Raw genomic sequence first — 27,989 nt, forward strand, 5'->3', positions numbered from 1 at the left:
CTGCATCAGGTATTTACAATAACACTCCTAAGTGTCTCTCAGAGCCACTCAGCTGTCTTTCCTTTACAATTCAGCTTGCTATGTATATATTATTTTAGCTGTAAGATTCCATCTGAAATCCTGGCATTCCTGACCTCAAAGTAATATTCTCTGTTAACTGGAGTGATCTCAGGGTTTTGTCCTTTTGTCCCCTTATTCTCTCAAATTTCAAATGGGAAATGCCACCTGATATTGATTACTGTAGTTTGCATAGTTACCTGTTAGCAAACTAGGCCGAAACCACTGACATTTCTTGTACTGACCAATAAATAGATAGTAGTGATTTGTCTGTAACTAACTTGGGTTGCATAGGTTAGTATAGCATTCACTGAACCATCCAGTCTCCCTTGCTAGTCTCTATTTACGTTGTCTTTCTTTCGATACTTAATTTTCAATATCTACTTTTGATCACAGAATTGAATGCTCCAAGCAAGTCTGGGTGGCGTTTTGGTATATGCCTTGGTGGTGGTGGATGGCATTGTAAGAGGTAGTAATAATTCCTGTTTGGTTCAGACAACTAGTTTTGAATGTGTTTTGGTACAATGCCAAAAGCTAGTATCTTGTTTCAAAGTGATCAGTTTGGGTTTTATGAAGTTCTGTTCAAATAGTTGGTTAAAAGATCTTCCAATTTAAGTACAACAGAATGGATATCTATAAGAGAAAAAGTAATTATGCATGTTATCATCAATTAACAGGCCCATTTGAATTCAGCAAATTTTCAGTGCTTGAATTAGGCTGAACAGGCTCTTCACAAGACAGTAAAGAGAATAGGAATCTCCAGAGAACGTTTAGAATATTCAGCACACTGAAAATGACACTTTTCTTTTGGAGGTTCATACTTTTTTCCTTTACCTTTAAAAAGGACCAAAGGCAGTTAACTTCTAGCTGAGGTGCTGAAAACAAAGTAAGCTCAACTTTAGGTGCCTAAGTAAAGCCATAATTTAGGATGTTCGAGGCTTTACATTTATATGTCCTAGTTCATAATGAATTGCATCATCAAGATTGGTACCTCTATCGACTGGCTGCACAGTCTGTATTTTCCCATGTAGAAAGATGGTTGTACAAGCAATTATCTGCTTTTAAATGGATGTGCAGATTTTATTGGCATGATGGACTATAAGCAAATTGTGGAAGCCATAGAAGTGCCTATACTTTTTAATTTGATACTATCCATTCGCTCTAGGGATGCATAAAATCTAGTAGTTATTTCAGCTTTTAAAATAGGAAAAGAGCTGAACATCGACGTTGATAATAAATTTCATACTTAAGCAAGAGGAGATACTTAGTGGATTTTTGCAGGTTACAACTTGTCTCTGAAAGGAAAGGTTTATGATTAAGTTATTAGTATCTGATAGAATCAGTAGCTCAGAAAGTGAGCGAGTGTTGGGTACATGAAGCAAATTAACTGTGTCCTGTCTGGAAACAGACAATTGAGTTCCAGGGGAAGGAGATCATGGGAAATAGGAGTGGAGGGACATAAGGTTGGAAAAGTAGTATCAGTCCACAGAAAACAGAGAGAAAAATCCCTTTTTTTTTTTTTTTTTAACTGGGGCTCTTGCTTTTCTTCTTATGGGAAATATTTAATGTTTTTAAAAGAAAAGAAGGTAAAAAAAAAAAAAAAAGCCCAGTCCCTGCAAAGGTGGGAATAAGCCAATTCTTATTTAAATACAACAGCACTTTCTGCTGGTGTGCTGTGATTTAAATGAAGTGGAACCAGATAAGTGTAAAGTCAAAATAAGACTGGAGAGCCAATGATTTAGTAGATTTAGATTTATAGTAGATTCACTATAAACTAGAGCACTATAAACCAGGACAGAAGAAGAGTCTGAACTGTTATAATCTCAATAATATGATGTTTAAATTAATTTCAGGTCAATATATTTGAAAGTCAGTGAGGAAAGCACTAATATAAACTATGTTTGAGGTTGGCCAATGCCCTTTAACAAGATACGTTAAGAGTTTTCTTCTGCAGTCCTTGTACTCTTGTGTGGTATCAAGGGATTCCCACATGTTTTTGTGTTTAAGCATTTAGAAAATTTCCTCCTAAATACACTGTTCATAAGCACATTTACTACTTTTGTATGCAAAAGCATGGTTTTGGCCAGGAAGCAGCTCAAGCGCTACATTCTCTACAGGAATGGTGGGCATCCATCCTTCCTCATCCACCTCTTCAGCTGCCATGGAAAACTATGCTACTTTGCAAAGATGCAACATGATGTGATGGGTACATACACAATACCTGGACTCTGGGTCTTGCTATTTTGTAGTTCCTTGTACTCTCTATAACAAAGCAAAAACCCCTCTTCTCTGTTAGACATCAGCTTCAAGAAAGAAAAGCCTCTTTTCCATGCAAGGTAGCTAGTTTCTACAAGGCCAGAACTGCTTTCAATGCACTGCTCCCATAGTGTGTTATACCTAGGTTCATCCTTTTCATAGCCCTTTCACCATAGTTCCCCTTAATCCAGTTTTGGATTGTGTGCACTGTGAATAAAGGCAGCTTACAGGTAGTTCTGACTTGATTATTTTACTTGGAGTACTCTTGCAAAGGAAATAGACTGATACATAGGAAAACATACATTTAATTTTACAACAGGAGGAGTTTACAAGTCCCTAACCATTAAAAGATAATAGACATATTTGCCTATATAAATGTGAGCAGCCAAGTTGGATTTGATATTTATATACACTGAGGCACCTTTACATGAATGGGACACTATAGAGGGTTGTTAATGTGAAAGCAAAGTAAAATTGCATATGCTTTTAGGTCTTTTAGAGATCTGTTGTGAGATAAGGGAGATGACGTAGTTCAATTACTTAAAAAATTAAAAAAAAAAAAGTTGGACTAACAAATGAAGAAAAGCTAACATGTTTAAAATAATAGTAAGTGATGTATTTCTAGGCAGGCCTGTTGACTCTCACTAAGATTTTTACTCTTGGCATTTAAGAATTTTTTGAAAATCCATCCCTTGTCTCCCAAATCTTAGAAATTGCTTCCGTTGAAGTGCCCAATAGAATATAGAATAATAGAATTCGCTTAAAGAGCATTATTCACTGCATCTGTATCACCATACCCAAAGAGAACATTATTCACTTAAGCTTTATGCAAAACTGGTCTTTTTCTTGTCAAAGAAAGCAAACACCTAAGGAACAGAACATTTCAGGTGGTTGATACCAGTGAGTACCTATACATCTCTTTCTGCTGGGTTTGCACACCTTTCTTAGCCTGCTGTCAATACAGAGGCATGGAGAAAGCAACATGATGTTATCAGAATCTCACTGCCTTTGCTGTAGCTAGTATTTTTATTCCTGGAGGTCCCTTGACATGCTCAAAATAGCAAAGATTGCATATAAAAGCAGGGCAATAAACCAGCAGCAATTAAAAAAATGCTGATAGAAAGTGGAAAAAGTCTGAGATGAAAACTGTCCAATATGCTGAACAGCTACATCAAGCTATTAGTGTCTTTTTCCCTCTGTGCAGTCCTGAAGTCAGAGAGGCTTTGATTTTAGACAATGCCGTATAGTACCCATTTATTAATAGACCTCATCCATCACAGCCTCCTCTGGGTGGAAAAGAATCCAAAAAGAAATGTGGGAGAGTTTCAGACCAGTGGCATATCCCTTTTGAAAGAAGGCTGACACATGGGATGTAGTCACCTGGAAGGACATAGTGGAGCTAATGGTCTGATTCAGTGTAACCCTAATGTTTTCGTCTCAAATGTTACTTTATTATACGTCTCTCTCAGTTATCAGTAGCCTTTGTTCTGCCACAGGAACTGCAAAACAGGCCAGGGAGGTCTCTATTTTGGAAGAATGTAATTTGTTAATTGCAGATTAGCTTTACGTTTTGGAAAGTCACCACATAGGTCCAATAACTCAGGTTTGAGCGCAGAAGTTTTGACTGATTGGTTCAGCGCTTGGTCAATCACTCATCAATGATAGTTCATAGTCAGGATTTTTCTTTCTTTCTCTTCTTGGTCAACAATGCAAGGGACTATTTCCATAATCATTTTCTTCTGAGAAATTTATTCCTAGGTATTAAAGATACCCTGTTTCCTAGATTTGTGAATACTTCAGTTATTGCAAGTACATTATGCTATAAGTAGAACTGTATTTCCTTCAAAAGTTTGTTGTACTGCTTACAAAAATAACAGATTACAGAAAAAGGTATCCATTAAATGAAAAAGGAAAGTATGATTTGAAGGTCCACTAACATCAGAGGGTACTGGATCTGAATATTAATGAGTCATCTGGATGATAAGATAATAGATGGTGTTCTGAGAAGTCCTAATAAACAAATATAGGCTGAGAAACTGACATAGATTAAGAAAAATATAACACACATGCACACACATTTACCACTTGTACCTTTCCCCCAAACTATTTTGAATGAAGGAACAAAAGTCCAGTTTTGTAAATACATGCTGAAGTTCTGGCTGCAGTATTCCCATTTCTTAAAGGCTTGTATATGACTGGGAAGTGCATAACTAAATCCATGTTGACTGTGCCTGTTTATGACAACCTGGTTCATGAAATGTGTATATACAATACATTTATATAGTTAAATATACTGCAGAAGTGTTTTAACATAGTAGCTCTACATTTTGAGGTTTGCTTATACTTCGTAATTTTCTTGCTTGATGTGACTTTTGGTGAGTTTTAACATTTGCCCAGCCAGTCTCTCTGTCTTTCTCTCTTTCTCTCTCTGTGAGGTTCACATGTAAACTGATTTAAAGATTGTATAATGACTGTTTGGCATATCCTACAGGCAAAGGTCCAGAAACCCTTTTTGCTGGCTATAACCTCAATGATAATGAGTGGCACACAGTGCGTGTGGTTCGGCGAGGAAAAAGTTTAAAGTTAATGGTGGATGACCAGCAGGCCATGACAGGTAGTGTGGCTTTGTGACTCTGTGTTACTGGGGGGAAACACAAAACAAAAAATGACAGAAGTAAAATACCTTTATCGGAAAGCAACAGGTGCTTTTTTCTTTTCTTGGGTAAGATCCAAAATCCATGTTATGCATCTCGAAATAATGGTACTACAAGTGTGTTATTACACTTGATATTAATGTTACTCTAACATTGCTATTGGAATTAATGAAAAACTTCATGCTGACTTAAATGAATGTTTTTACACAGTAATTGGAAAGAAGTCATTTGATACATCGTTAATGAGAAGGCAAGTAAAATGCTTTTGGCAACATGTTAAATTTATACTAAGGTTAAACTCTAAACTATTGCTGTAAGAATGAATTTCATAAATGTTTGAAGGATATTCTATTGTGTTTTAAATCTTGCGTCAGCTGCCCTCAATAATTAAGTGTTAGGCAACAGGTTTTCTCAAGTACTACAATAGCAATTGGGATGGGAGAAAAAACATGACATGAATGCTAGCAGATGTTAGAAATATACTTCTCTCTATATATTATCAGAAATTATAATAGAGGACTTCAATTTTATTCTGTTAAAGATAAGGCTTACACATGTGTTGTTAACAGCAACAGACCTGGCTTCTGGCCCTGATTGCTTGCACAATACAATGTGCCTAACTTTGTGTTAGCTATTTAGTATTTTCCTTTGTTTTCGTGTAGTATTAAATAGCTTTTATCATTGGTTCTAAGCTTTGTTAAAATGGTAACAATATTAATGAGTTTTTAAAAGGAAAGCACCTTCTTTGGTAGTCCCTTTTCACCTCAGCACTGAAGACCATGTCACTGGTAGAAAAATAATTGCTACGTATTCATATAGTTGCAAGAACATATTTTCTGGAATCAGAAATTACCAATAAATCTTCCAGAGATGAAGCAAAAATTTAGTATGTGTATGTGGTGGTGCTTTGGGTCATTCTTCCAGGAAAGCAGATGGCCTAAACCAGGTATTTTCTTTGTGAAAATAAATATATAGTATTGGAGGAACTATACTGAAAAATGTCATAACCTTGCTGCTTCAATCGCAACTCACATAATAAGGCTACTTCGGAGATATCTTCTAGTTAGAGGAAGCTGTTTAGATCTGAATAAAATATAGCGTCTAGAACCAAATGCACATTTCCGGGGCTCCTCGTGGCAGATTTCTTATTTATAAATACTACAGGTTACAAAACCACCAAGTAGTACTGTTTTCACCTTTGGGTTCAGTCCCAGTTGCTTAGCGCAGCTTCAGAAAAGTTCAAAATATATGTGAAAGATTAAGATGAAAACAGGAAGTTTCTATCATATATAGTCTAGTCAGGTGAAGTAGTAAGTAAAGAATGCAGGACTAAGTTCTTGTAATCACTCTCCATTGCAAATAACTGTAGTTACTATCAAATATCATGGCCTCAGCAAATAGCCGAGACACTGGAACAGGCTTCCTAGAGACGTGGTAGATGCCCCAAGCCTGTCAGTGTTTAAGAGGCATTTGGATAATGCTCTTAATAACTTGCTTTAACTTTTGGTCAGCTGTGAAGTGGTCAGGCAGTTGGACTAGGTGATCGTTGTAGGTCCCTTCCAACTGAACTGTTCTATTCTATTCCAGCTGTTAAAGCCAGTGAATCTTTTCAGTTGCCTCCTAATCAAGCAAAAGCTTTGCCTGTGGATCCAACTTTCTGGTACACTTGTATTTTTTCCACGTACCAGTACCTGTATCAGAAGCTGGCCAGTTGACTCAAAATCCCTCTCAGTTCTTCAAGCTGGAAGTTGCCTACATTTGCATAATCCACAGATGTTCAGTGTTCTTCATCCAAGGGGAGAAAGTCATCCCAGTATTTTGGAGGGAAAAAGTCTTCCTAAACTCCCTGCAGGAAGCTGTGTGGCCAATCAGTGGCTTCCTCCATCAGTGAGGAGGGAACTGGCATGAGAGAAGGAGCTAGAGGGAACTTGAAAGTCTGATAAAATGGAAAATCTGCTGTTAGTCCCAGGAATATTACATTTTTTACATGGAAAATCTTTATTGCCATGTAGCACTGTGACTTTTTTTTTTTGCAGCACAAAGCATTGCCAAAGCCTTCATGAGCTTAAGTTTCAAATGTACCCAATGCAATTTAATGTGTAGTAGCTTTGAATTCCCTAAAGGGGTAGTGGAAGAGTTGCCATATCAGGTTGGAGTGCTCTTGCTCTAAACAGCTTAGAACTTTTCTACAGATGTCCCAACAATCAGAAATGTGGTTAAAATATAACCCGGTAGTTATTCGTGTGAAAGCTTATTATAATCTTATAAGCAAGCATGAGGGAAAAATGGACTTCCTCCCAAAAATTCCAGCTTCCCCCCACCACACACTGTGTTTTACTTTTTTGATTCCATTTCCTATGTCATATATGGAAAAAAACCCCATCAGATCCAGAAAGCTTAAGCTGGAGGGGAAGCCATTAAATAATTCACCCTGACTTTCCATTTTTTACAGGTTATAAAATAGTACTTATTAATCCATGGATTGAACTTAGTTATCTTTGATGAATGCATAATTTGTGCATGGATAAATAATGTTTTTTGGAATCATAACTATATTTCATTGGAAGTCATACAGGTGGTTTTGAAAATTTTACTCGTTATAGAAGAGTTTAAATACTTGCAGCCCTGATGCACTTTTTTTCCTGGAAATGTATAGAAAATAAAAGTGGACTGAAGGAGATCACTACAGTTGGATAATGGAAAGGATCCCTAGCTTATAGTTATGAACAGATATTCACTTGGCCTTTTGTTATGATGTCCCATAGCATTGCAACAGGTAATGCATTTTGTGCACCAACCTGATAAGTTTAAAAAAAAAAACAACCAAAAACAAAACCCAAAAACCCCAACCTTGTAAGCACAAACTACAGTCTCTTTTTCTTCGTTGCTGTAGCTGCAAATACTGTGGAGCATTATGTGAAGTCTCAAGTCCTGTCAGCGTGTTTGTACAACTGAAATGTTAGAGGGATATTTGGGATGTGAGCCCAGATTCTGGAACTTTTTTATTACTATGCTTAAGAAAGAAATACATTTAAGGTAGTGAATGTAGTGAGGATACCGTGCTACAGGCCAAAGCTTAGTGGATTTTTGCCATGACATTTATGCAATGCTATCTGAAGTGATACAAGACTGGAATACATAACGTTCCTCTCTAAAACATGATCTTCAGCTCTCTGGCTGTGATCCAATATACAGCTCTCGGCCTTGCAGAAAGTTACGGATTTGGCATTTTTGAAGACAGTTCCCTGACTCGTTACTGCAAGGAAGAACCCACTTTTGCTTAATACAATAGGGGTAGTAGTATCTTCAGAACTGATGTTTAGAAACAAGAACATCAAGAAGGCTGTCCTTGGGGATTAAGGTGCCTCTTGCAGTGCTCAGCCATATGACTGCAGATCCCAGATGCTGATGGTGTTCAATGACATCAGTAGAGTTAGTTCATATATAGAATGCATCCCGAAGCTAAGTAAGCTGCTTGTAAATATTTATCACAAATTATTAGAGTAAATTTTGTGTGTGTGGTCTGAATGGTGTTAAAACTTGCAGACCTATTTTCACTGTAAATTCACAGATACTTGTATTTGTATCTCAATGCTGTGACTTAACCTGTTTGCGAATCCACCTCCCTGAGCAAAGCCCAAATATCTACGTTTATCTTGCCCTTATCTTTTCCCTGTTCACACACACATACACAGACACTTGCTTATAAAACCTATAAAGGTACAGCTGTTTAAGCCTGCCTCAGGCCTTTTTGCACCACTGCTAAACACATCCAGCCTGGGTCAGGGCTCACACGTTCCTCTTGGAATAGTACGTTCAGCGAAGGACAGAGGGAGCTCAGCCTGTCAACAGCTTTGCACTGCAACTGTGGGAACATGTATTATAGAGCAGTTTTATGCCAGTGTTTATTCCAGCTTGGCTAGATCTGCTGTTCACCTTCTTTGTACTCCATGAGAGACATGAAGCAGCTAAGGAACTGGGAAATCTAGGCCATGGTTTGCAAATGGTACATTAAGTGGTGAAATTGATTAGTAGTAAAAAGCTGTTTTGTCATCATACCCACACAATGTGACCATGAATCAGCCTTGTGATAGTACTGCCCTACTTCTTTAAAATAAGCATGGAAAAAAATCTAAGTTCTGTTAGAAAAGGGAACTCTTCAGCGGACACAATTTTGATGTGCTGGGTAAGGTATTTAATAACTAGCTTAAACTTACCTGACCTGTACGCAGCGTACCCTGGCAGTGTTGATCCTTTCCTTCAGATTATCTATACAGTCAGCAAATTTCAGGCTTTCTGCTGTGCAGGAGTCCTTGCATAACAAAGAAAGACTCAAAGGTAGCTGTGAGGCTTGGTTTTGGCCGCCTTTCTGATGTAAGCAAGTCCCTTGCTATTTTCAGGATTACAAGACACTGGCATACACCCTTGCTGCAGTCTTTCTGCTTCATTCATCTCTTAGGCTCTGCCCCCTTCTCCCATGGTTTATCCCCACGGTACAAAGCTAGTTGCTTTCAAGGAAGGCTCTGTCCACCCTTGCAGCACAGGGTTTTGCAGCAGGGCCAGCATTAATGTACCTAAGACAGCTTAAACAGGAATCCTTCCTTCCTCTTGCCAAATCATGCAGTTTTAAGCAAAACACATGGAATAACATCCCTCAAACTGTTATGTCTCTCTTCCATGAAACACTAATGTTGTAGGTTTAGCTCTGAGATTTGCCTTTGTGATCTTCATGTTGTGTTAATTAATTGCACTTGCCTATAGTAAAAACTATGTCTGGTTAAGCGTAACCAAAATGAGAGATTTCATTGGCAGTTCGATATACTGTGGTATTGTGTTTCAGTTTAGAAATCTTGCTGTTGGCCTTATCCAAACATACTGAACTCAGTGGAAAGGCTCCCAGATGTTTACCAGTAGTTTGGATGAATTTGGGAGAATCATCTTCGGAGCCCAGAATTGGCCTGGCACATCCTGAAAAGTGTGAAATTGACGCAGATACTTAATCACATGATGTGCTTTTTGACCTCCCATTTCAGATGCTAACATGTGTTTTCTTGTTACTATTTAAAGGTCAAATGGCTGGTGATCACACACGACTGGAATTCCACAACATAGAAACAGGAATAATAACAGAACGGCGCTACCTGTCTTCTGTGCCTTCTAATTTCATTGGGCATCTACAGAGTCTTACATTTAATGGCATGGCATACATTGACTTATGTAAAAATGGAGACATCGATTATTGTGAGCTAAATGCAAGATTTGGGTTCAGGAACATCATAGCAGACCCTGTAACCTTTAAAACAAAAGCAAGTTATGTTGCATTGGCTACGCTACAAGCATATACATCTATGCACCTTTTTTTCCAGTTCAAAACAACCTCTCTGGATGGATTGATACTTTATAACAGTGGCGATGGAAATGATTTCATTGTGGTTGAATTAGTAAAAGGGTATGTATGGTTCAGCATAATGACAAAAACAGTCTATTCAAAATGTATATACAGGAGAAATACAAGGGAAAGTTTCGGATACAAATCTTTATCTGACTGGACATAGATGATTGATGTTTCTTCATGTTAAACTTCATATGCTTTATTGTGACTCTTTCTTTCAGATGAAGCTAGATGCCTGAAAAATATGGAAGTAATTAATAGGTATAACTTCTATAGTGTTTACCACAAAGAAGCACTAGTTTGTAGCCTTCCTCTTGTTCTCTCTCTATGTATGTATGCATGTGTTGATACATAGAGTGCTCATTACTTTCCAGAAACTTGGGACTACATCTCAGCTCATCTAAACAAATGGTGATTTCTCTGAATTAAGGTTGCTTCCCCATCTGGTGTTCATTGTTCTCTTCTGGTTTTACCAGCACTACTGAGAAGTACAAGGAAATAGGAATTATTAGACATATTAATTAGTGCCCCCTTTCTATGTAAAGAAAAAGGAAACTTTTCCAATTTTTTATCTTTTCCCAGATATTTACACTATGTGTTTGACTTGGGAAATGGTGCAAATCTCATCAAAGGAAGTTCTAATAAACCTCTGAATGACAACCAGTGGCATAATGTGATGATATCAAGGGATACCAACAATCTCCACACTGTAAAGATTGACACTAAAATCACAACACAGAGCACAGCAGGAGCCAGAAATTTAGATCTCAAAAGTAAGTACAGTAATTCCTCTATAACCTACAGTGAGGGTCGTTACAGAATGATAACCTGAATAGATCATATATGTAAAGTACAGTATAATTTTGTAATACCATATGAAATGTTTTATTTGATAATAATTAATATGATCACAAGAGATGACATCATCTTTATGCTATCCTGACAATGCCAATTCTGCTCGGTTAGGTACAACTTTAAATATGTGAAAATGCCCCAGGAAAAGAAGTAGGAAATGGTAAGAATACAGAGTGGCCCATATATACCAAAAGATAATTGAGGGACTAAAGGAGCTCTAAAATGTGTATGAAAAAAGCTTGATTTTTACATGAACATAAGTTATGTAAGTGGCATACAGAAACTACAGCCCAAGCTTTACAGTATGACTACAAAGGCTTTGCAGAACTGATGATCTCTATGTTAGAGAATTGGGGAGCATTTTCACCTGTCCCCCAATGTTCAGTATTCCACATAAAACCTACCTTTTGTTGGGAAAATAAATGCAATGCAGTATTTTGATATCCTAAAATATCTTGTAAGTAAAGCGATCTCATGTGGCAGTCCTCTGATGAATCAGTTATAAATACAGGTTGCCAGATGTATTGAACCATAAACATACCTAAATACATAATGTGTTGTAATTTCAATTGCAAGGTGGGATAAACTTTGTTTTATAGGTCTAAAACTGCATTTTATAGGTCCAGCTAGATTCTTAAGATCCATTTTTATAAGCCAAACTGATATATATGTATATTTTAAAATAAGTAATAGTAATCAGTTGTAAGGGCTTCTGAAAAGGTAATTTACATCAGAGGAAAATATCTTTTTGAAAGGACGTATAAGTATACTTTTAAAATACCGCCTACCTAATCATACATAAGAAAATATGTTCTGGTCATGTGAGAAAGTATTGTGTATTTTAACATTCTTTATAAAAGTTCTTATTAGGAAAACCAAAATTTCATAACAGTCAAAGAAAATTTATTATTTCAAAAGCCAGGATGTTCAAAGTAGATATTAATATTCCATCAAGAGCTTATTCCTTGCTGGATTTTCTTTTAACTACCTCAGATAATGAGCGGACCTTAGTAATTATTCTGGACTTTGTGATATTTTACATGCTTGCTTCACTTGAAGTTGCTATTAAGATTGTAAGAAAGACTGTGAAAACTGTATCTTAATATGTCATAATCTTCAATAAGAGATTCTTTATCAGAAATGCTTGGTTTATAAATTAAAGCTTTTTGGATGGCTCACGCTCCATTCTCAAAATTGTATTTGAAATTTGTGCCATGTTACTTGTCATTTTTGTGTTCTTGTAAATATGATCCATGTTTATTGAGACAACATAATATGTCAACGTTATTTTTTATGTTATAGAGAAAGCATCCACCTTATTCTTTCACATTTTTTGCAATAATAAGTACTACTTATGCATATGCGTATGTATATGTATTTAATCTGGGTTTTTTCCCAGTATATCAATTAGACGTGAGTAGGAAAAATAATTCTGTTAAGAACTGATAACTAAGTTAACACTGTCATTTTATTCTACATCTTTTTCAAACTGAATGTGGTGGTTTGGTATGTTGCTTTATTTAAGAAAAGAAAAAAAAAGTTTGAACAATGTGCTTAATAAGGCACTAGAGGGCACTGTTATTTCACTAAATGCACTGCTTAGTCCGTTCACAGAGAAAGCTCATCAGCGAGGATAACCTATAAAATCCAACATTCCTTTGTTTTCTTCACTTTGAAAATTCTACTTTTGCTTTACCCTTTTGAAGTAAAAGTGTATCCATAGCTGGTGCATTTTCTAACCTTGAATTCCATTGGGAAAAAACTGAAGAGCATGAAAAAACATACTGAGATTTGAAGCGAGGAAGGTGAATTGTATTAGATGCTGATTTTCTGTAATTCACCACCCAGGAAATGTGGCTAGTAAAAGAATAACAAGCCTGACATTTTCAGAACAGTAATATATAGTAAGCTTCTTTCTCAAACTGGTCTAGTGTACACAGGTCCTCAACCTCTGTCTTATAGTAGTATGTTTAATTTTTTTTTTTTATGTATTCTATTATATTTTGCTTGGTCAGCTTCCCTTAAATATGGCACAGCATATATCATGAGAATTTTTGTTGGATTTTTGGGGGAGTTCAAGCTGATACATTTTAGCCAGCAGGCTAAAATGGAGAAAAAATTGCCTTTCATTATTGTTTCTTCTTCCTTTGTATTCAGTTGAAATGCTTTCCTGTAGCTTGTTCTTGTCTATCTTATGTCAGTGTTTCTTATGGTGACACATCTCTGTTACGCCATAAGCACTCCATATACTTTACTGATACAAGCAGCTATGGTTAATTTGTTGTCCTGTATTATTTTAGCCCTAGCAACAAAGCAAATTCAAAATTATACTTCCTGCTAGTGATATCAATAATTCTGTTTAACCAGAGTTAGCATTAGGTGAAATATAAATGTGTACAGATAATATGGAATCTGCAGCCTTTCTGAGTAATTGTAGAGTTACCAGATTTCAGATGCTGAAATCCAAGCTAATCCTGGAAAGATAAATCACATATATGCCGTTTTTTGCAAATACACAGTGAATTTGGTACGAAGATATGACACAGATTGTGTTGTAGAGCCTGCACAGCATGCCAGTTGTCTGGGAAAGTAGACAGTTGCCATAAAAGTATTGGAGAGAATTTCCACAATACGTTTCCTTTTGAGTGTAGGATTTGGCTATATAACATAGAAAGTTCTTTATTACAGACATGGGTTCCTTGCATAACCTCTGGTACAATTTCGGTGGATTGGAGTGGGTACCTGTGGAAACAAATTAAATTCTCCAGCTTAATTATTGCTGTAATTAGATGGGTAAATTATAAATTGGAGATAAATAAATGAGTGAAAATAGTTCTGTGTTTGGATTCCAAGAACTGTGTTATTTTTCCTAGCAGAGAAAATTAGCAAAGTGTGCTCGGATGCAGTTCTAGCAGATAACCTGTGAAGATAAATGAGTCTTAACAGCAAAGGCAATGCAACTCAAGCCTGCCAACATTCAGTTACACAGCAAATTTCCTTTCATGTATTTCATGAGCAGATTCCCTGTCCTGCTTTCAGTATAGCTCAGATGGTTAGCATGGCTACAATTCAAGGCCTTCACAGACCGAAATAGTTGGGTGGAGAGGAATTCTTGCTTGCTGTACTTGATGCTGTGCTCTTATGATCTCAGGTGCCTGAGTAGCCTTGAAGGGGCACAAAAATGCAAGTGAAAGTGGAATTTGACTTATGCTCTTGTTCCTCACTGTTGCCAAAGAAGAGATGTCTCCTTTGTTCAGACTGTAGGTATTACAACATCTGTAATGTCTCTTCCCTCTCCACATTTTCTTCCTGTGGTGTGGGAAATTGGAGTCCTGTCAAAGTTTTTTTTAGTAAATATTTGAAGACACATGATCTGCTTTCGAGGAGGAGGAACATCCTCAAGCATGACTGTATCCACTTACCTACCAGAGTTTGTTTAATCTTCCTTTTGCTTCTCTCCTACACATATAGGCACTATTTTAATCCCCAAAGTTTTCACCCACTTTCTTTAAACAGCAAACATACAAAAACCTAAAAAAATCCACTCAGAATTCTCTTAGAATATCTGTCAGAAAATTAAAATATTTTAACATTTTTAATTTAAATTGAAATGAAAAGTTGAAATATTACACTCTTACAAAATGAAAAGCTAAGGAATGCTGCTGTTATTTTAGATGTAACAATAACTAGTTACAAACTTTTCTAGGAGTTGCTAGTTTCAGTACTTCAGTTATCCCATCCTATTCCAAACTTTCTAGCTATGCTGTATCCTCCAGGATGAACTGCAGTAATCCTAACTTTGATATTGGGCTAACTATATTTTCTTTTTAAAAGGAAATTACCATGACAAAAAAAAAAAAATCCTACACAACTCAACATTTATTGTTTAAGTTTTGCTGCCTCTGCATCATTTCATACATTTTTAAGACCTGCTTTTTTGAATTGACAGCCATACTTCCAACTCATCTCATTGTTATCCTCTTCCACATGGCCTTCCAAATGTGAGTTTTAGAGTCCATTGTAAGTCATATATTATTCCTGTGCTGTTATATCACTGCATCCTCAAAAAATGCTATTCATATTAAAGCATACATCAGTATCAACTTTCTTGGGTTTAAAAAACCTGTCTAGATCTCTTGTTGTCTGTTTTACTTTTATTTCTGTAGCTCTTCACTGGACTCTGGCTTCCTGTATTCCTTTGTGAGATATGGCTGCTGTTGCTATATGCATTTGCTTTTTCATTTGCCATTTTCTCTAATAATGTGAAGACAGCCTAGTCTGAAGCATCTGAAAGAAAAGTAATCATATTAATTTCTGGTATCACCTCAGTGGTTTTACAAAGGCACTGAAATATACTTCTTCCATGTACATAAAGACTCACTTAACAATTAATTCATCCTTGTAAACTTTTAATGCAATTAACTAAATTATCACTAGATCTACTGGCCTAGCATATTCATTGATGATTCGTAATAGTCACTTAATCTATTGATATTTCATTTGCCTGTCAAAGTAGGTCATTCATGCTGTGCAAAACTGAGCTAAATCAGTCTTGATCATAAAGAAGATTTCTTGTTCCAGCAATGAAAATTGAAATTGTTCCAATTTCATATATTTGTCCCTGTTGTTTTATATTGAACCCATTATTATTGTTTTTGCATTATATGTTGTTCTCTATATTACAAGGTCTCTACCAATGGCAGTGATCCTTCATATTTCTGTTACTAAGAAACAAAGCTTTAAGAAGCACAGAAAAGTATTTTATACAAAAACACAAATTTGTACAAATGAACAAGTATTAATGCTTAAATTCCTCAAATAAACACGCATGAGCTAATTGTAATGACCTTGCCAGTGGGCTGTGAAATCTTCATACAGAAATAATGTTCTGTTCCAAATGCAGAGTTCCCAATACTGTCAACAACAAATAGATCTTCCTAATGTGAGTTTTTGGAGTAGACAATGCCAAATGCAGCTGTTGTCTTCCTGACAGTGTTGGGAAAGCAGCCTCTGTACAAAGGGAAAAATAAAGGATTTAAAACTGAGGGCTCTTCTTTGAGACTTCCTGTGTAGCAAAGATATATGGGCAGATTAACAATAGGTGATCAGACAACCTGGTCTAATGCAAATTCCTTTATCCTCCTTTCTTTGAAACTTGTCACATACTGCTTCTAAACAGCTATGCTGTCTATCAGGCTGTGAAAATAATTTTGGCAATGCTAAGCCTTCAGAAATTGTATCCAAATTTCCAAAATTATGAGATGGGGAAAAAATTAAAAATCTACTCCAGTACTTCTGGATTAAATAAAAATTAAAGAAAATACTCTAGTGCTTGCGCTGAGCTTTGTGAAGTCAACAACATTGCAGTAGTCTTTCAGATCACTCCACGTTGAGAGAAAGTTTTTGCTTTCTGCTTCTTCTCACTGGCTGTTTTCAGTCTCTTACATATATACAAATGTTTGGCATGCAGGTTATTACCGTTGCTGATTGTGGAATTTCTTTCAAGCCCTTCTGGAATACTAAGTAAAAGTTATGCTAAGAATAATACAGGAAATGTGTGTGCTCTTAAAACTTACCAAAAAATCTGGATATTTAGTGTAAATACATCCCACTGAATCCTAGCACCCCACCAGCCAAGAAGCACGTCCTAAACTTGTTTTTAAAATGTGCTGCCATGGGTATGAGAGTGCCACCCTCACAGATCTTGGTGTTCTGACTGAGCAGTCCTTTTTGCAAAAGAGCTGCTTCGTGTGATATCCTCAGTCTAGAGGGGATTGTCTTGATCAAGAGGTTGGTAATATTATATAAAAAGTTTCCCTCTGCAAACCTACATTCAAAATGAGGACGTTTAACCTCTCAGCTTTTTGGTAGCTTTATGTGGAGAATCTTGCCTGAAGTACTAGCTAAAGGAAGAGTTTTGTAGATTATGATCTCTGAGGTCTAGGATGCCTGTTGGAAAGAGGAATTCCTCACTGTTTTGAAAACAAGCTCTGCTAAGAGCATGTGTTGGCTATTAAAGCAGAGAGTGAGTAAATGATTTCAGAAGAATATCAGGAGGAAGGAGAAATCTGAGTATACTATGGCATGAAAATGCCTGCTTCGTTAGATTTTGTCTATTTTTCATGTGTATACAGTGTACAAAAGTGGTCAGAACAGGAAAGAAATGAAGGACGTTTGATGTGCTTGAATGCTTTGCCTCTCCACCACAACCATCCCCCTTATACAGAGTAATTGGCATAGCATCAATTCTGTGGGAGATGGATTACCATGCACATTTATATGGCAATTAGATTTTATTATTTACCATTTAACATGCATCACCAACTTTTCTCATAGTCCATTGGACAAGCAGACTGCTTTGGTTTTAAATCTGTTTAATCTTTTTCAATGCTAGTGCTTTCCATCTAGTCTTCGGGGCGGGGGGGGGGGGGGGGGGGGGGGGGAAGAAGCAAAGAGAAATAAAGTGGCTGGGAATCTGAGAACTGTTTTTGTTAAGAAAATGTTAAATGTTTTTGTGTAACTGTTTCTTGTTCAAGAATATATGTTATTTGAGAATGGGATTGTTGGGGAAATCGTGGCTTTTAACCTGGAGATATCTAGGGGAATGTTTAGACTTGAGCACTTACCTTTTGAATATCTACTTTTGTCTGTTGAAAACTTAGCTGCTAAGGACAGAGTCATGTCATTGCTGTTCCCCCACACACGCACACACTTTCTATCACACAGCTTTACTTGCTTGTGAGGCAGGCATATTTGCATAACCATTGAGCAGTTCTGAACAGAGCCAAAAAGTGTAATAGGAATGAAAACTGAGCACCAAGAGGTGAATGCAGAAGTGGAGAGCACATCCAGCAGAGCTGAGATGTAAAACAGTCAGCAGCATAGCAATAGCATGAGAAGTTTCTAAAAAGAAGCACATTTGTATCTAGTGCGGAAAGTCTTCAATGCAGTTATGAGTGGCATGGTTATGAGTAGCATGATGGAATCAAGGGACTTGGAGAAAGGTAGAGCATCTAGTGTGGACTGCCGTAGAAATTGGTGGCAAGAAAAATCTGTAAGATGCTCTTCCTGGTGCATCCATCAACTGTAAATTCTCTCTGGTACCTCATAATCCTCACTGCCTTTTTTTCTGTCAGGATGGATTAGGGTGCAGTGCTACAATGAAATTGTAAAAAGAACAGTATCAGCTAAGGGAGGAAATATCTTCAGAGTTAAATTATGTTGACAATAACTACAGTATGTCCTATATGCCAATAAGGATAACTAAAGAAAACCCACAGTGCCAGCATTTCAGCGCTGGTGATTTCTTTTTTTTTTTTAATACTTTTAATGGGGTATTCAGGGAAGACACTGAAAGCAGTGTAGAATTGGGCTGAAAAGATCAGTTCCTGTATTCCTTCCCGAAAGAGCAACTTGCTAACCCATAAATTCCCTTTTTTGTCTGTAATCGTTTTGTCTTGTGTGGTTATCAGTACAGGGAATGTGGAAGACGGAAGGCACCACCTGTCACATCATACAACTGCCTTTTGCCCAAAGTATTTGAAAGGACAGGTAACTCAGCAGAGCCTGGACAAGTAAACTAGCTGCCCTTTCCCCTCTTATGTGAGAGTCTAAAAGTGATGGAATTCATCACTCCAACAGGAAAAATATTTGAAAAGCCCACTTTTATTCCAAAAAAAAAAAAAAAAAACCAAAACCAACATATCAAAACCAAAAGACTTCAACCACAAATCAATACTGAAGCTACAGGATGGACTCTTTGAAGTGAATAAGTGGGCATAAAACACTAAGTTTACATGTTTTTGTCTTTCTTTAAGTGCCCTTGCAAGTGGTAGACAAAATTCAGTCATGCTTTGCTCTAGCACCAAACAGGCCTGTGAATGCGTAGCAAGTGCATATTCTCTACTGTAAAGGGAGATTCAAAAAGCCATATGCTGGAGCGTATGTGCTGCAGAAGCTGTGTGGATGCATCATTTAAGTCTTTGTCAACTGTCCTTCAATTTGTTATTGGGTTATGATCACAGCAGGCAGCTTGATTTATTCAAAAAAGAACAATTATTTCATCAAAATGTTTAAAGGATCAAACAATGTTTTTGTTATGGAACAAAAGGTACATAGTCATAAATAATGAAAGTGGGGAGAGACTCTAGAATCACCTCTTATCTGCTATTCAGGCCCAATTCCTTTGCTAAAGTGTGTGTTGAAACCCCATATCTGAAAGAAAAATCACCACTCTGCTCCGCCTATTGCACAGAGTAAATGGTAGGTAGGTGCTTTTGTATATTGGAGAGGGCAGAAGGTCATTAAGGACAAGCAGACTCTTATATTTCATTGAATGTCAAAGGTATCTAGATGCCTACCTGACATTTTCACTTGAGACAGTATCCCTTGATTGAAGATCAGGATGTTGTCTATTGTGTTTAAGTCAGTGCATATTTAGCTTGTGTGAGAGTAATTTATTTTTACGTTTCAGCTGCCTCAAAAATACCGTGAGTTGGGATTGTGTGGGTGGTCTTATGTTGAGTTCCACCTGGTACTTCATTGTGCATCTATTAAGATTCTACAAAATTACTTTTATTCTTGTAACAGCAAATCATCTGTTATATGAAGGACTTGCAGAAAGTGAGCACTTTTTTCTTTCAAGATTAGACTTTACCCATGGTATTTCTCAGTGTCCTGGTTTCGGCTGGGATAGAGTTAATTTTCTTCTTACTAGCTGGTACAGTGCTGTGTTTTGGATTTAGTGTGAGAACGATGTTGATAACACACTGATGTTTTAGTTGTTGCTAAGTAGTGCTTATCCTAAGATAAGGATTTTTCAGTTTCTCATGCTCTGCCAGCAAGCAGGTGTGCAAGAAGCTGGGAGGGAGCATAGCAGGGGCAGCTGACCCGAACTAGCCAAAGGGGTATTCCGTACCATGGAACGTCATGCCCAGTATATAAACTGGGGGGAGTTGGCTGGGATGGGCGGATCGCTGCTCAGGCATTGGTCAGTGGGTGGTGAGAAATTGCATTGTGCATCATTGGGTTTTTTTTCTCTTCCCCCCCCACCCCCCCTTCTTTTTTTTGCTGTATTCCTTTTCATTACAATTATTATTATATTTCATTAGTAGTAGTAGTTGTATATTTTACTTTAGTTATTAAACTGCTCTTATCTCAACCCACGAGTTTTACCATTTTTCCCCGATTCTCCTCCCCATCCCACTGGGAGCGGGGAGAGGACTGAGGGAGTGGCTGCGCGGTGCTTAACTGCTGGCTGGGGTTAAACCATGACACTCAGTCTTTGCAGCCCTCATTCCTCTTTGCCTGCCTGAGGGAAGAAGCTGTTATATGCTTGATCGTTTTGAAATAGTGTATTTGGAGAAAAGTGTGTCTGACACCTCAGCTTCACCGCAGCCAGATGTTCCTTTGTATTTTCATACGTCATAAAGGAATTGCGGAGATGCCTGTTGTGCTTTCAGAACCCACCATGTTATGCCAGGGCTATCCATCCCTTTCTTGGGGAGTAATATTGCTCTAGTACACTGTAGAAGCACTCCTGTTCCTAGCTGCGGTAGTGATTTAGTACAAAGTGACATTAGAAACAAGACGGAGAAACTTCTAAAATGAAAGAGAAATTAAGAGAATAGCTGAAAGTACAGTTGAAACCAGCAGCACAAGACACGAAGGGGGAGAATTTCTGCTTTTGGAGAGAGTAATGGATTTGAAGATGTCTTTGTGCAGCCATATAAAAACATTTCAAGGATATTGTCTTTATGGGTTATAAAAAAGCCAAGCCACAATTCCTTCTACTGTTTTATTTCCTTCTTTTTGTTTTGTTTTCATTCATACATGGAACCATATTTAAATGAATGGTGTTCATTTCTTGTCAAGAATAGTGTTCAAGAAATGAATACCAGATATGTACAACAAAACACACAGATTTCAGGGAGTAAAGAAGCCTAACTATATCCTGGTCAAACTACTTGATCCCTGAGCAGTATTTACATGTTGCTGTTACCATTATGAACACACGGATAATAATTCTCTCTCTACTAGCGCTTGAAGACAATGATAGTCGTTAAATTAAGTGAAGAGTTTTTCTCACCAGCATGTATCACGTAAGAATTCTTGGGTGTGGACACGGATCAGGAAAGGATGAAAGTCTATGAGGTGACCTGTTGGCAATGTCAGTAGTACCAAATAATAAGATACTTCTGCTACTTATTCAGAAAAGAAATAAATAGAACTGCATCTTCAATTTTTATTTTACAATTCTTTGGTTAAGCATTTGCAAAGTTCTTATTTTAAACAAATGTAGAGACTTGGGATAAATGAAGGATGAGTTATTACAGAAGGATTTAGCAGTGTTTGTTTCACCAACAGTTGTGTGTGACTCACTGTTGTGTGGTGTTCTGTGCTTTTTTTCATAAGTGTGATTCCAGTAATGAATACATTGAGAACTTGGGTTCATTTATTAGCTAGCAATTTGCTTCTGTGTTAAATTCATTTGTTCCTCGAGGCACAAATCAGCTTTAAGTCAGAAAGGAGATACATAGGTGTAAACAGGAAAGCTCCTGTTGGAATAAATTAAGATCTGCATTACCTGTAAAAGATATAAATTAAACCCACTAAACTCTTCTCTTTGTCAGTGCTTATGATATAACTGACCAGTACTATTATTACCATGATTTATAGATATAGCTCTGGAAGTGCTGCCTTCCGGTTGATTCCTCTGGCCTGCAATGAACATGCCAGTGAGAAACATTGTAGCATACTTATTTTTTTAGCCTCAGAAAAATGTAAAGAGGAAACAATCTTCCCTCTCTAAATAAAAGGGAATAGCACTGTGTACTGACTCATAATATATGTAGGAAGACAGTTGTGAGATTAAGGACTATTTGCTCTCAGATAAAGTGCTTGATTTGAAGCTTCTCCAGAGATCAGAAGGAAATCTTGGAGCACTCTATTCCCTCACTCATTTCTTTACTACCTGATACTTTGTTTATGCCAGTTGATATCTTTTATATAAATTGGTTATTTTCCTCTATAAATCAAGGAAAGTCAGGATGGTTATGAAAAAAATGGAGACTTTTTCAGGAGAAAATGGAGACTTTAAAAATCAAAATAAACTTCAGAAGAAAATACATGCATGAAAGTTAATAGCTAAACTTTAGTTCCAGAAACGGTGGTTAGCACTGTAATACAAGTATATCCCTTTCTATATGTAGTTAAAAAATGCTTATCTGTTGAAAGAAAGAAATAGAAGAATTGCATTTTCCATTGTGCACAACTCCTGAAATGGTCACACATTTTCAGTGGTAGCAGTGTCGCGATAGTATTGCATTTAGGCTGTAGCTAGTTTAGGTAGTGTCACGATCTCATACTGTTTATCTGATGAACTGTGATACCTTGCTTAATGAAATAACTTACATGTAATTCATAAGGGTAAGTAGGCAGATACACAACAAGGCATTAATCCTGTTTTAGAGCATGTAACTTTTCCAGTAGTAAAGCTGTACTTACATAAGAAGTGAAAAAGAGGAGAAAACCTGAGAATTTGTATTGTACTATGTTGATTTCTCTGATCTCTTCTAGTGGGAGCAGGGACAAGCTTCATCTTTTCTGAGCATCTGCTAATGCACGTTCAATATACAAATATTTTCATTAACACTTTCTGCAATTCTGTCTTGCCTGAATTTCTAATGGGTTGAGTTTTGTAGGAAACCACTTCATTGAGATGAACGTGAAAATTAAGCATGTGATTAACTGAAATAAAAGTAGCTATGCAAAACATCTGTGATGGTAGATACAAAAAAATAACCAAGTGAAAAAATTTAAATAACTTTTAAAAAAAAAAAATTTAAAAATCCGAGCAGTAATTCCAGAGCCTATCCCTTCATAAAATTTTGTCTCTGAGAGAAAGTGTGTTTTTGTCATCAGCAGAAAACTCAAACCACATTTAATATTAAATCTGGGAAAGGTTTAGCTCATAGTCATAAAAAGTACCTGTATATACTTTATAAAAGGTGAAGTCTAATAGTCAGTATGGCTGCTCAATACATATGATATGTATTAGTGTAGTGTATTAGCTAGTGCAAAAGCAGAACTCAAGTTATTTTGAACATCAACAAAGTTAAAATATTACGCAGAACATGTCTTTTTTTGTGGAAACTCTTTCTTCAATAGTATATAATGATCAGTTCTAATGATCAATAGTCTTAAGGAACTGTAAGTAAACAGTTACAGTTTATTTAGACTCAATGTATTGTACTTCTGTGCATATGATACCTAGTTGAAAATATTCCAGTGTATATTTTCAGAGGCAAATATTCTGAATTCAGGTTCATATGCTGACACACTGACCTGGACTTCTACTAGCCATTCATCATAACTGACAATTGCTATATGACTGTATATAGCAGTCTCAGTATGCTTGAGGGATGGATCTTAGGAATTAGCAGGGGATCAATCTGAAAGTTTGTGGTTTTAAAGGTTTAACCAATTGCAGAACAAAAATGGTTGTCTGGACAGTATACATGTTGGGAGGTTTAAAAAGACGTTGCATGTGTCATGTGCAATAGACCAAGTTTAACCTTTTTAACATAGGAGTGATTTTCTTAGTATTGTTCTCTGGTGTTTCCCTCTTTTAAGTCTATTGGAATCAATTGAGATGAATTATCTCTCTATTCTGAGCTGACAATGCCTGAAAGCACAGAACTTCAGGAAACTTGGAAGGGTTTCACTTTCTGGATGTTCCACCTGAGAAAAAGATGAAGAACCTTTATCATGATGCAAGAGTTTTTACTTTGTTTCCAGTTCAGCTGATTGAAAAATATAGAAGTTTTTCTGCTGTGAATGAATTATATCCCATTTGTGGGAACATATGGATCACCATATTTTAATCTGTTATGTCTAATATCATGCTTCTGAGATTTATAGTGTACCTCAAAGCTCTAGAGGAAAGCAATATCTTATTTTTCAAATTATCTATGTAGAATGGAGAAAGCTTGAGGTTTCTTAGTATATGATGCTATAAAGGTTGCTAAGACTTTTGGTTGGATGGCTTATAAGATTAATAATATGCATGTTCCTAAGCTTTTTATCTCTATTTCACTAATTCAAATACAGTTGAGTTTTAGGGCTGGTATGTAGTGACTAAAAATTTTTCACAGTCTGATAAACATTTGTTTGTTTCAGGCCATTTCCTTGCAGGCAAACTGTAAACCATTACAAACAGCACTAAATTGCACTCCCTTGCAAACAAGCGAGTATGCCAGGAGAACCAGGAAAAGGTGTGACTGCGGCTTATACCGATAAGAGGGAGATTAAAATTAGCCACATGGGGTAGTGGTGATAGCTAGTACATTCTGAGTTCTGTTGCTATAAACTCTGCCTACAAAGCTTGGTAAACACTTAGGAAATGAACAATTTTGCATTTGAGGTGATGTAGAAACACTCTTTGGTTCATCCTGTGGCCTAGGCCCCAAAATCATCCAGACTGGGGGTCGTACTGGAAAGCACAATGTAGAGTAGAATGTATATTCAGATGGTCTATTGAAAATTTATGCTAGCACAAAACATGTCATCAGTGAGGATTTAATGCATAGGTAGAGTAAGAATTTTGTCACTGGGTGGTGCTTAAGAGTCGGATGCTCCCACAAGCACCTTCCTTCAAACAGGTTCAATGCTTCTCAGAAGCTCAGATGGTCCTCTCCCTGTGTGCCTAAAGGGGCTTGCCTGTAGGCATGCTCAGAGCACTCACACCAAGCTTGCAAAGATGGCTGCTTTTTCTGAGTTAGAGGATAACAGAGCAGGACAGTAAACTCATGCAAAATGTAGGAAACCATGGGTTTATTCCTTTCTGTCTGTGACTGAAGGAATCAAGCACATCTTGCCTGCCAGGAGAAGGACTGAAGCCTTTTAGTTAGGGCTGTGTTCATGCTAAGCATGCTTCCCTTCTCTGGCCAAGCAAAGCTCAGATTCTTTTCTGCATCATGTATTCAGCAACAGGTATGGAAAGCACCTAGTTAAACCTATAGTCTGACACTTAAGGCACACTTTAAGGAGGTAGGTTTTGTTGGTTTGAAAGATCACTGTTCTGCCCGCCAGAGACACCCAACACATGAATGAAAGGCACAGCCTGAATTGTTTTAAAACAAAAAAAGCATCCCCCCCTCGGTGTTTAAGAGAAAAGTTAAAGTTAAGCCCTTTCAAAGTAAGTCTCAGAGCTATGAATTACTCAAAGGAAGAAAAACACTAGCTTTCAGTCCTGAGTGAGTTGCCTGAGGTTCATCAGAGAGCTGTTTATAATATGTGTCTGTCATCAGAATTATTTTTGGCAATAAAATAATGTTTGCTCAGTGTGCAGACTGCCATTTTAAAGGCATCTGACTCCCCCTGTTCCCACATGACTGACACAGGGTCTGAATTTTGGTGGGGAGAATCAGTCATTTCACTGCTTAACAATGGTTCTCCTTAGATGTGTCCCTAAACCCTTTATTTCTTGGCATGCTTTTAAATGGATGATTCTGACTATATGGACTTCAGGTGGATCTTGGTGCTCCACTTATTGCCTCTTATTTCAGTGTGCTGGATTCATAATCGGGGTGATCTGTGGTCAGGTTCCCCGAGTATGCTAACAACAACATCCCTGAATATGCTAACAATGCTAGATGCATTTCTAGATGGAGATTCTGTGACTGACTCCTCATCTGTGAAATAGATGCATATTTCCTGTATATATGAGCTGGCACATAAATAACATGTCCAGGTACTTCTAAGTAATTAGTCATACAAATGTGAAGTCTACATATGCATTTGAAAAAATATAGTCTTGCGGTGTCTTTTCACGTCATATATACTCTCGGTGTTTTCTTCTGCATTTACTTTGAAGAAAGTTTTTCTGAGATAGCTGTCATTCAGCACAAAAAGGCCAGAAGATCAAGCAGGTCAAAGATTCTACAGGTTTTTTTCTGTATCTAATATTTATTTCTCCTTACCAGGTGATTTGTATATTGGAGGAGTGGCCAAAGAAATGTATAAGTCCTTGCCAAAACTGGTGCATGCAAAAGAGGGATTCCAAGGCTGTCTTGCATCAGTTGACTTGAATGGACGGCTCCCTGATCTAATCTCAGATGCTCTCTTCTGCAATGGGCAAATAGAAAGAGGATGTGAAGGTATTAAATATGCTGATATCTTTTTATGTCATAGTGAAAATATTGTGCTAGTCCTGCAGAGTTTTGTTGATATATACACTCCATACATGGAGAGACTATATCTTACCTGCTTCTGATTGATCTTGTTTGACTCTTTCATACATAAAGGCTGCATTTTTTTAGTATTATGGAGAGAAATGTGTGCCTGCCCTACAGCACAGAGATTGATCTGAGAACATGTGTTAACTTCTTAAATGTTTAATGTAGGTTCCATCCTTCTCCAGTGGCAAGATATTTTCCATGCATTTTATTTACTTCTGATGTATTTTAATTAATGATAGAAACAATAACAATTAGCTTCAATGAAGTCCTTTATATCTTCATAACACTTAAACATTAGCTAATGTTGAGACATTAGCTAATTAATTCCATTTTTAAAGCAGACATTTTGAGTTGATTAATTCAAGGCTAATTTATGAAATCGTTTAAGATCAATCTTCCATCTTCTCTATTTTTGATCATCCCTAAGATTTGTATTGTCATGAGCCTTCCTATCTGAAATCAATAACAGCCAAATATGTTTTATCTCGCATTTTTTATGTCTTTATTGACTCATTTGGAATATCATGGAATTTAAGTGAGGACAGAATTAGAAGAGGTGTATTTGTAATTCAGGGGTGTCAATCTCCAGCTGTCATTTAATCCCACGTTATTTTTACTGTGATTTATGGAATAATTTAAATCAATTCTCTGTCCCTGCATATATATTTCACTCACATAATTCTGAATTTTGTGTCTGTGTTCAGTATTATTTGTTCTCCCTATCTCAAGTGCCATTCTTCTCTGGACAGAAAAATGTGTAAATGAAACTGTAGAATTTCAAGTTGGAATCTTGATGATTTTAATATCAAGTTTAAGTTTGCAAACAGACATTGTAAAAAATCCAAGCAGATCTAGGGGGTTTCCTCAAGCTTCATGAGATAAAGCTTTCTGGTGGATAAATTCTGTCTCCTCTTGTTGTGCCTACAGTATGTTTGTACAGGTGGAACTCTTTTGTTCTTTACCTGCTATCTTTAGTTAACAGTATAAATTCTATTGATAGCACATAGAAATATGTAAAATGCACAACTGATTATCCTGTAGCTTTAGTGTCTATTTCTTTCTATCAGCAATGGAAAAATACGTATAAAATAGTTTGTCACTGAGTTTAGAAAATTAGATTCTGCTTTCTGAATGACGCTAACAAGTTCCATGCCTGCGCCATCCCTTCAGAAAGTCAAAGTATGTCTTAATTCCATTATGCATTTCATAGCTTCTTTTGAAATTATGTAATTTTTCTAAATGAATTTTATGTACTTCAAAGAAATATTGCCACAGGCCTAGAGAGCGAGTTCACCTTTTAAACCAATGGCACAACTCAGCTATCAGTGAATTTAATAAAGCTACCAACAATTTAATAAAGGCCGTACAAATATTGTCCTTTTTGGTGGAGAGTCAGCTTTTTCCGACACCAAAATCATCTGACACAAGCAAAATGGTGAAACCAGATGTGCTGCCTGGCTCCCAGAGAACTGCCTTATCAAAAGTCTCTTGCCCGCAGGAGGAAATCTTTAACAGCATAGAATAAAATATTCCCTT

At 36.9% G+C, this 27,989-nt stretch overlaps 1 protein-coding gene across 23 annotated transcripts in view; it reads left to right on the top strand.

Annotated features, from left to right (window-relative positions):
• The window catches only part of NRXN1 (neurexin 1), a 729,374-nt gene that overhangs the window by 341,706 nt on the left and 359,679 nt on the right, over positions 1-27,989 (top strand). For all 23 annotated transcript variants that reach the window (XM_050893180.1, XM_050893184.1, XM_050893185.1 and 20 more), the window contains 4 exons: positions 4,805-4,927; positions 10,035-10,416; positions 10,942-11,132; positions 26,199-26,372. In XM_050893180.1, coding sequence (XP_050749137.1) covers positions 4,805-4,927; positions 10,035-10,416; positions 10,942-11,132; positions 26,199-26,372 — 870 coding nt within the window. The remainder of the gene's footprint in view (positions 1-4,804; positions 4,928-10,034; positions 10,417-10,941; positions 11,133-26,198; positions 26,373-27,989) is intronic.

This window comes from Gymnogyps californianus, chromosome 3 (assembly GCF_018139145.2).
Source record: "Gymnogyps californianus isolate 813 chromosome 3, ASM1813914v2, whole genome shotgun sequence".
Classification (NCBI taxonomy): domain Eukaryota; kingdom Metazoa; phylum Chordata; class Aves; order Accipitriformes; family Cathartidae; genus Gymnogyps; species Gymnogyps californianus.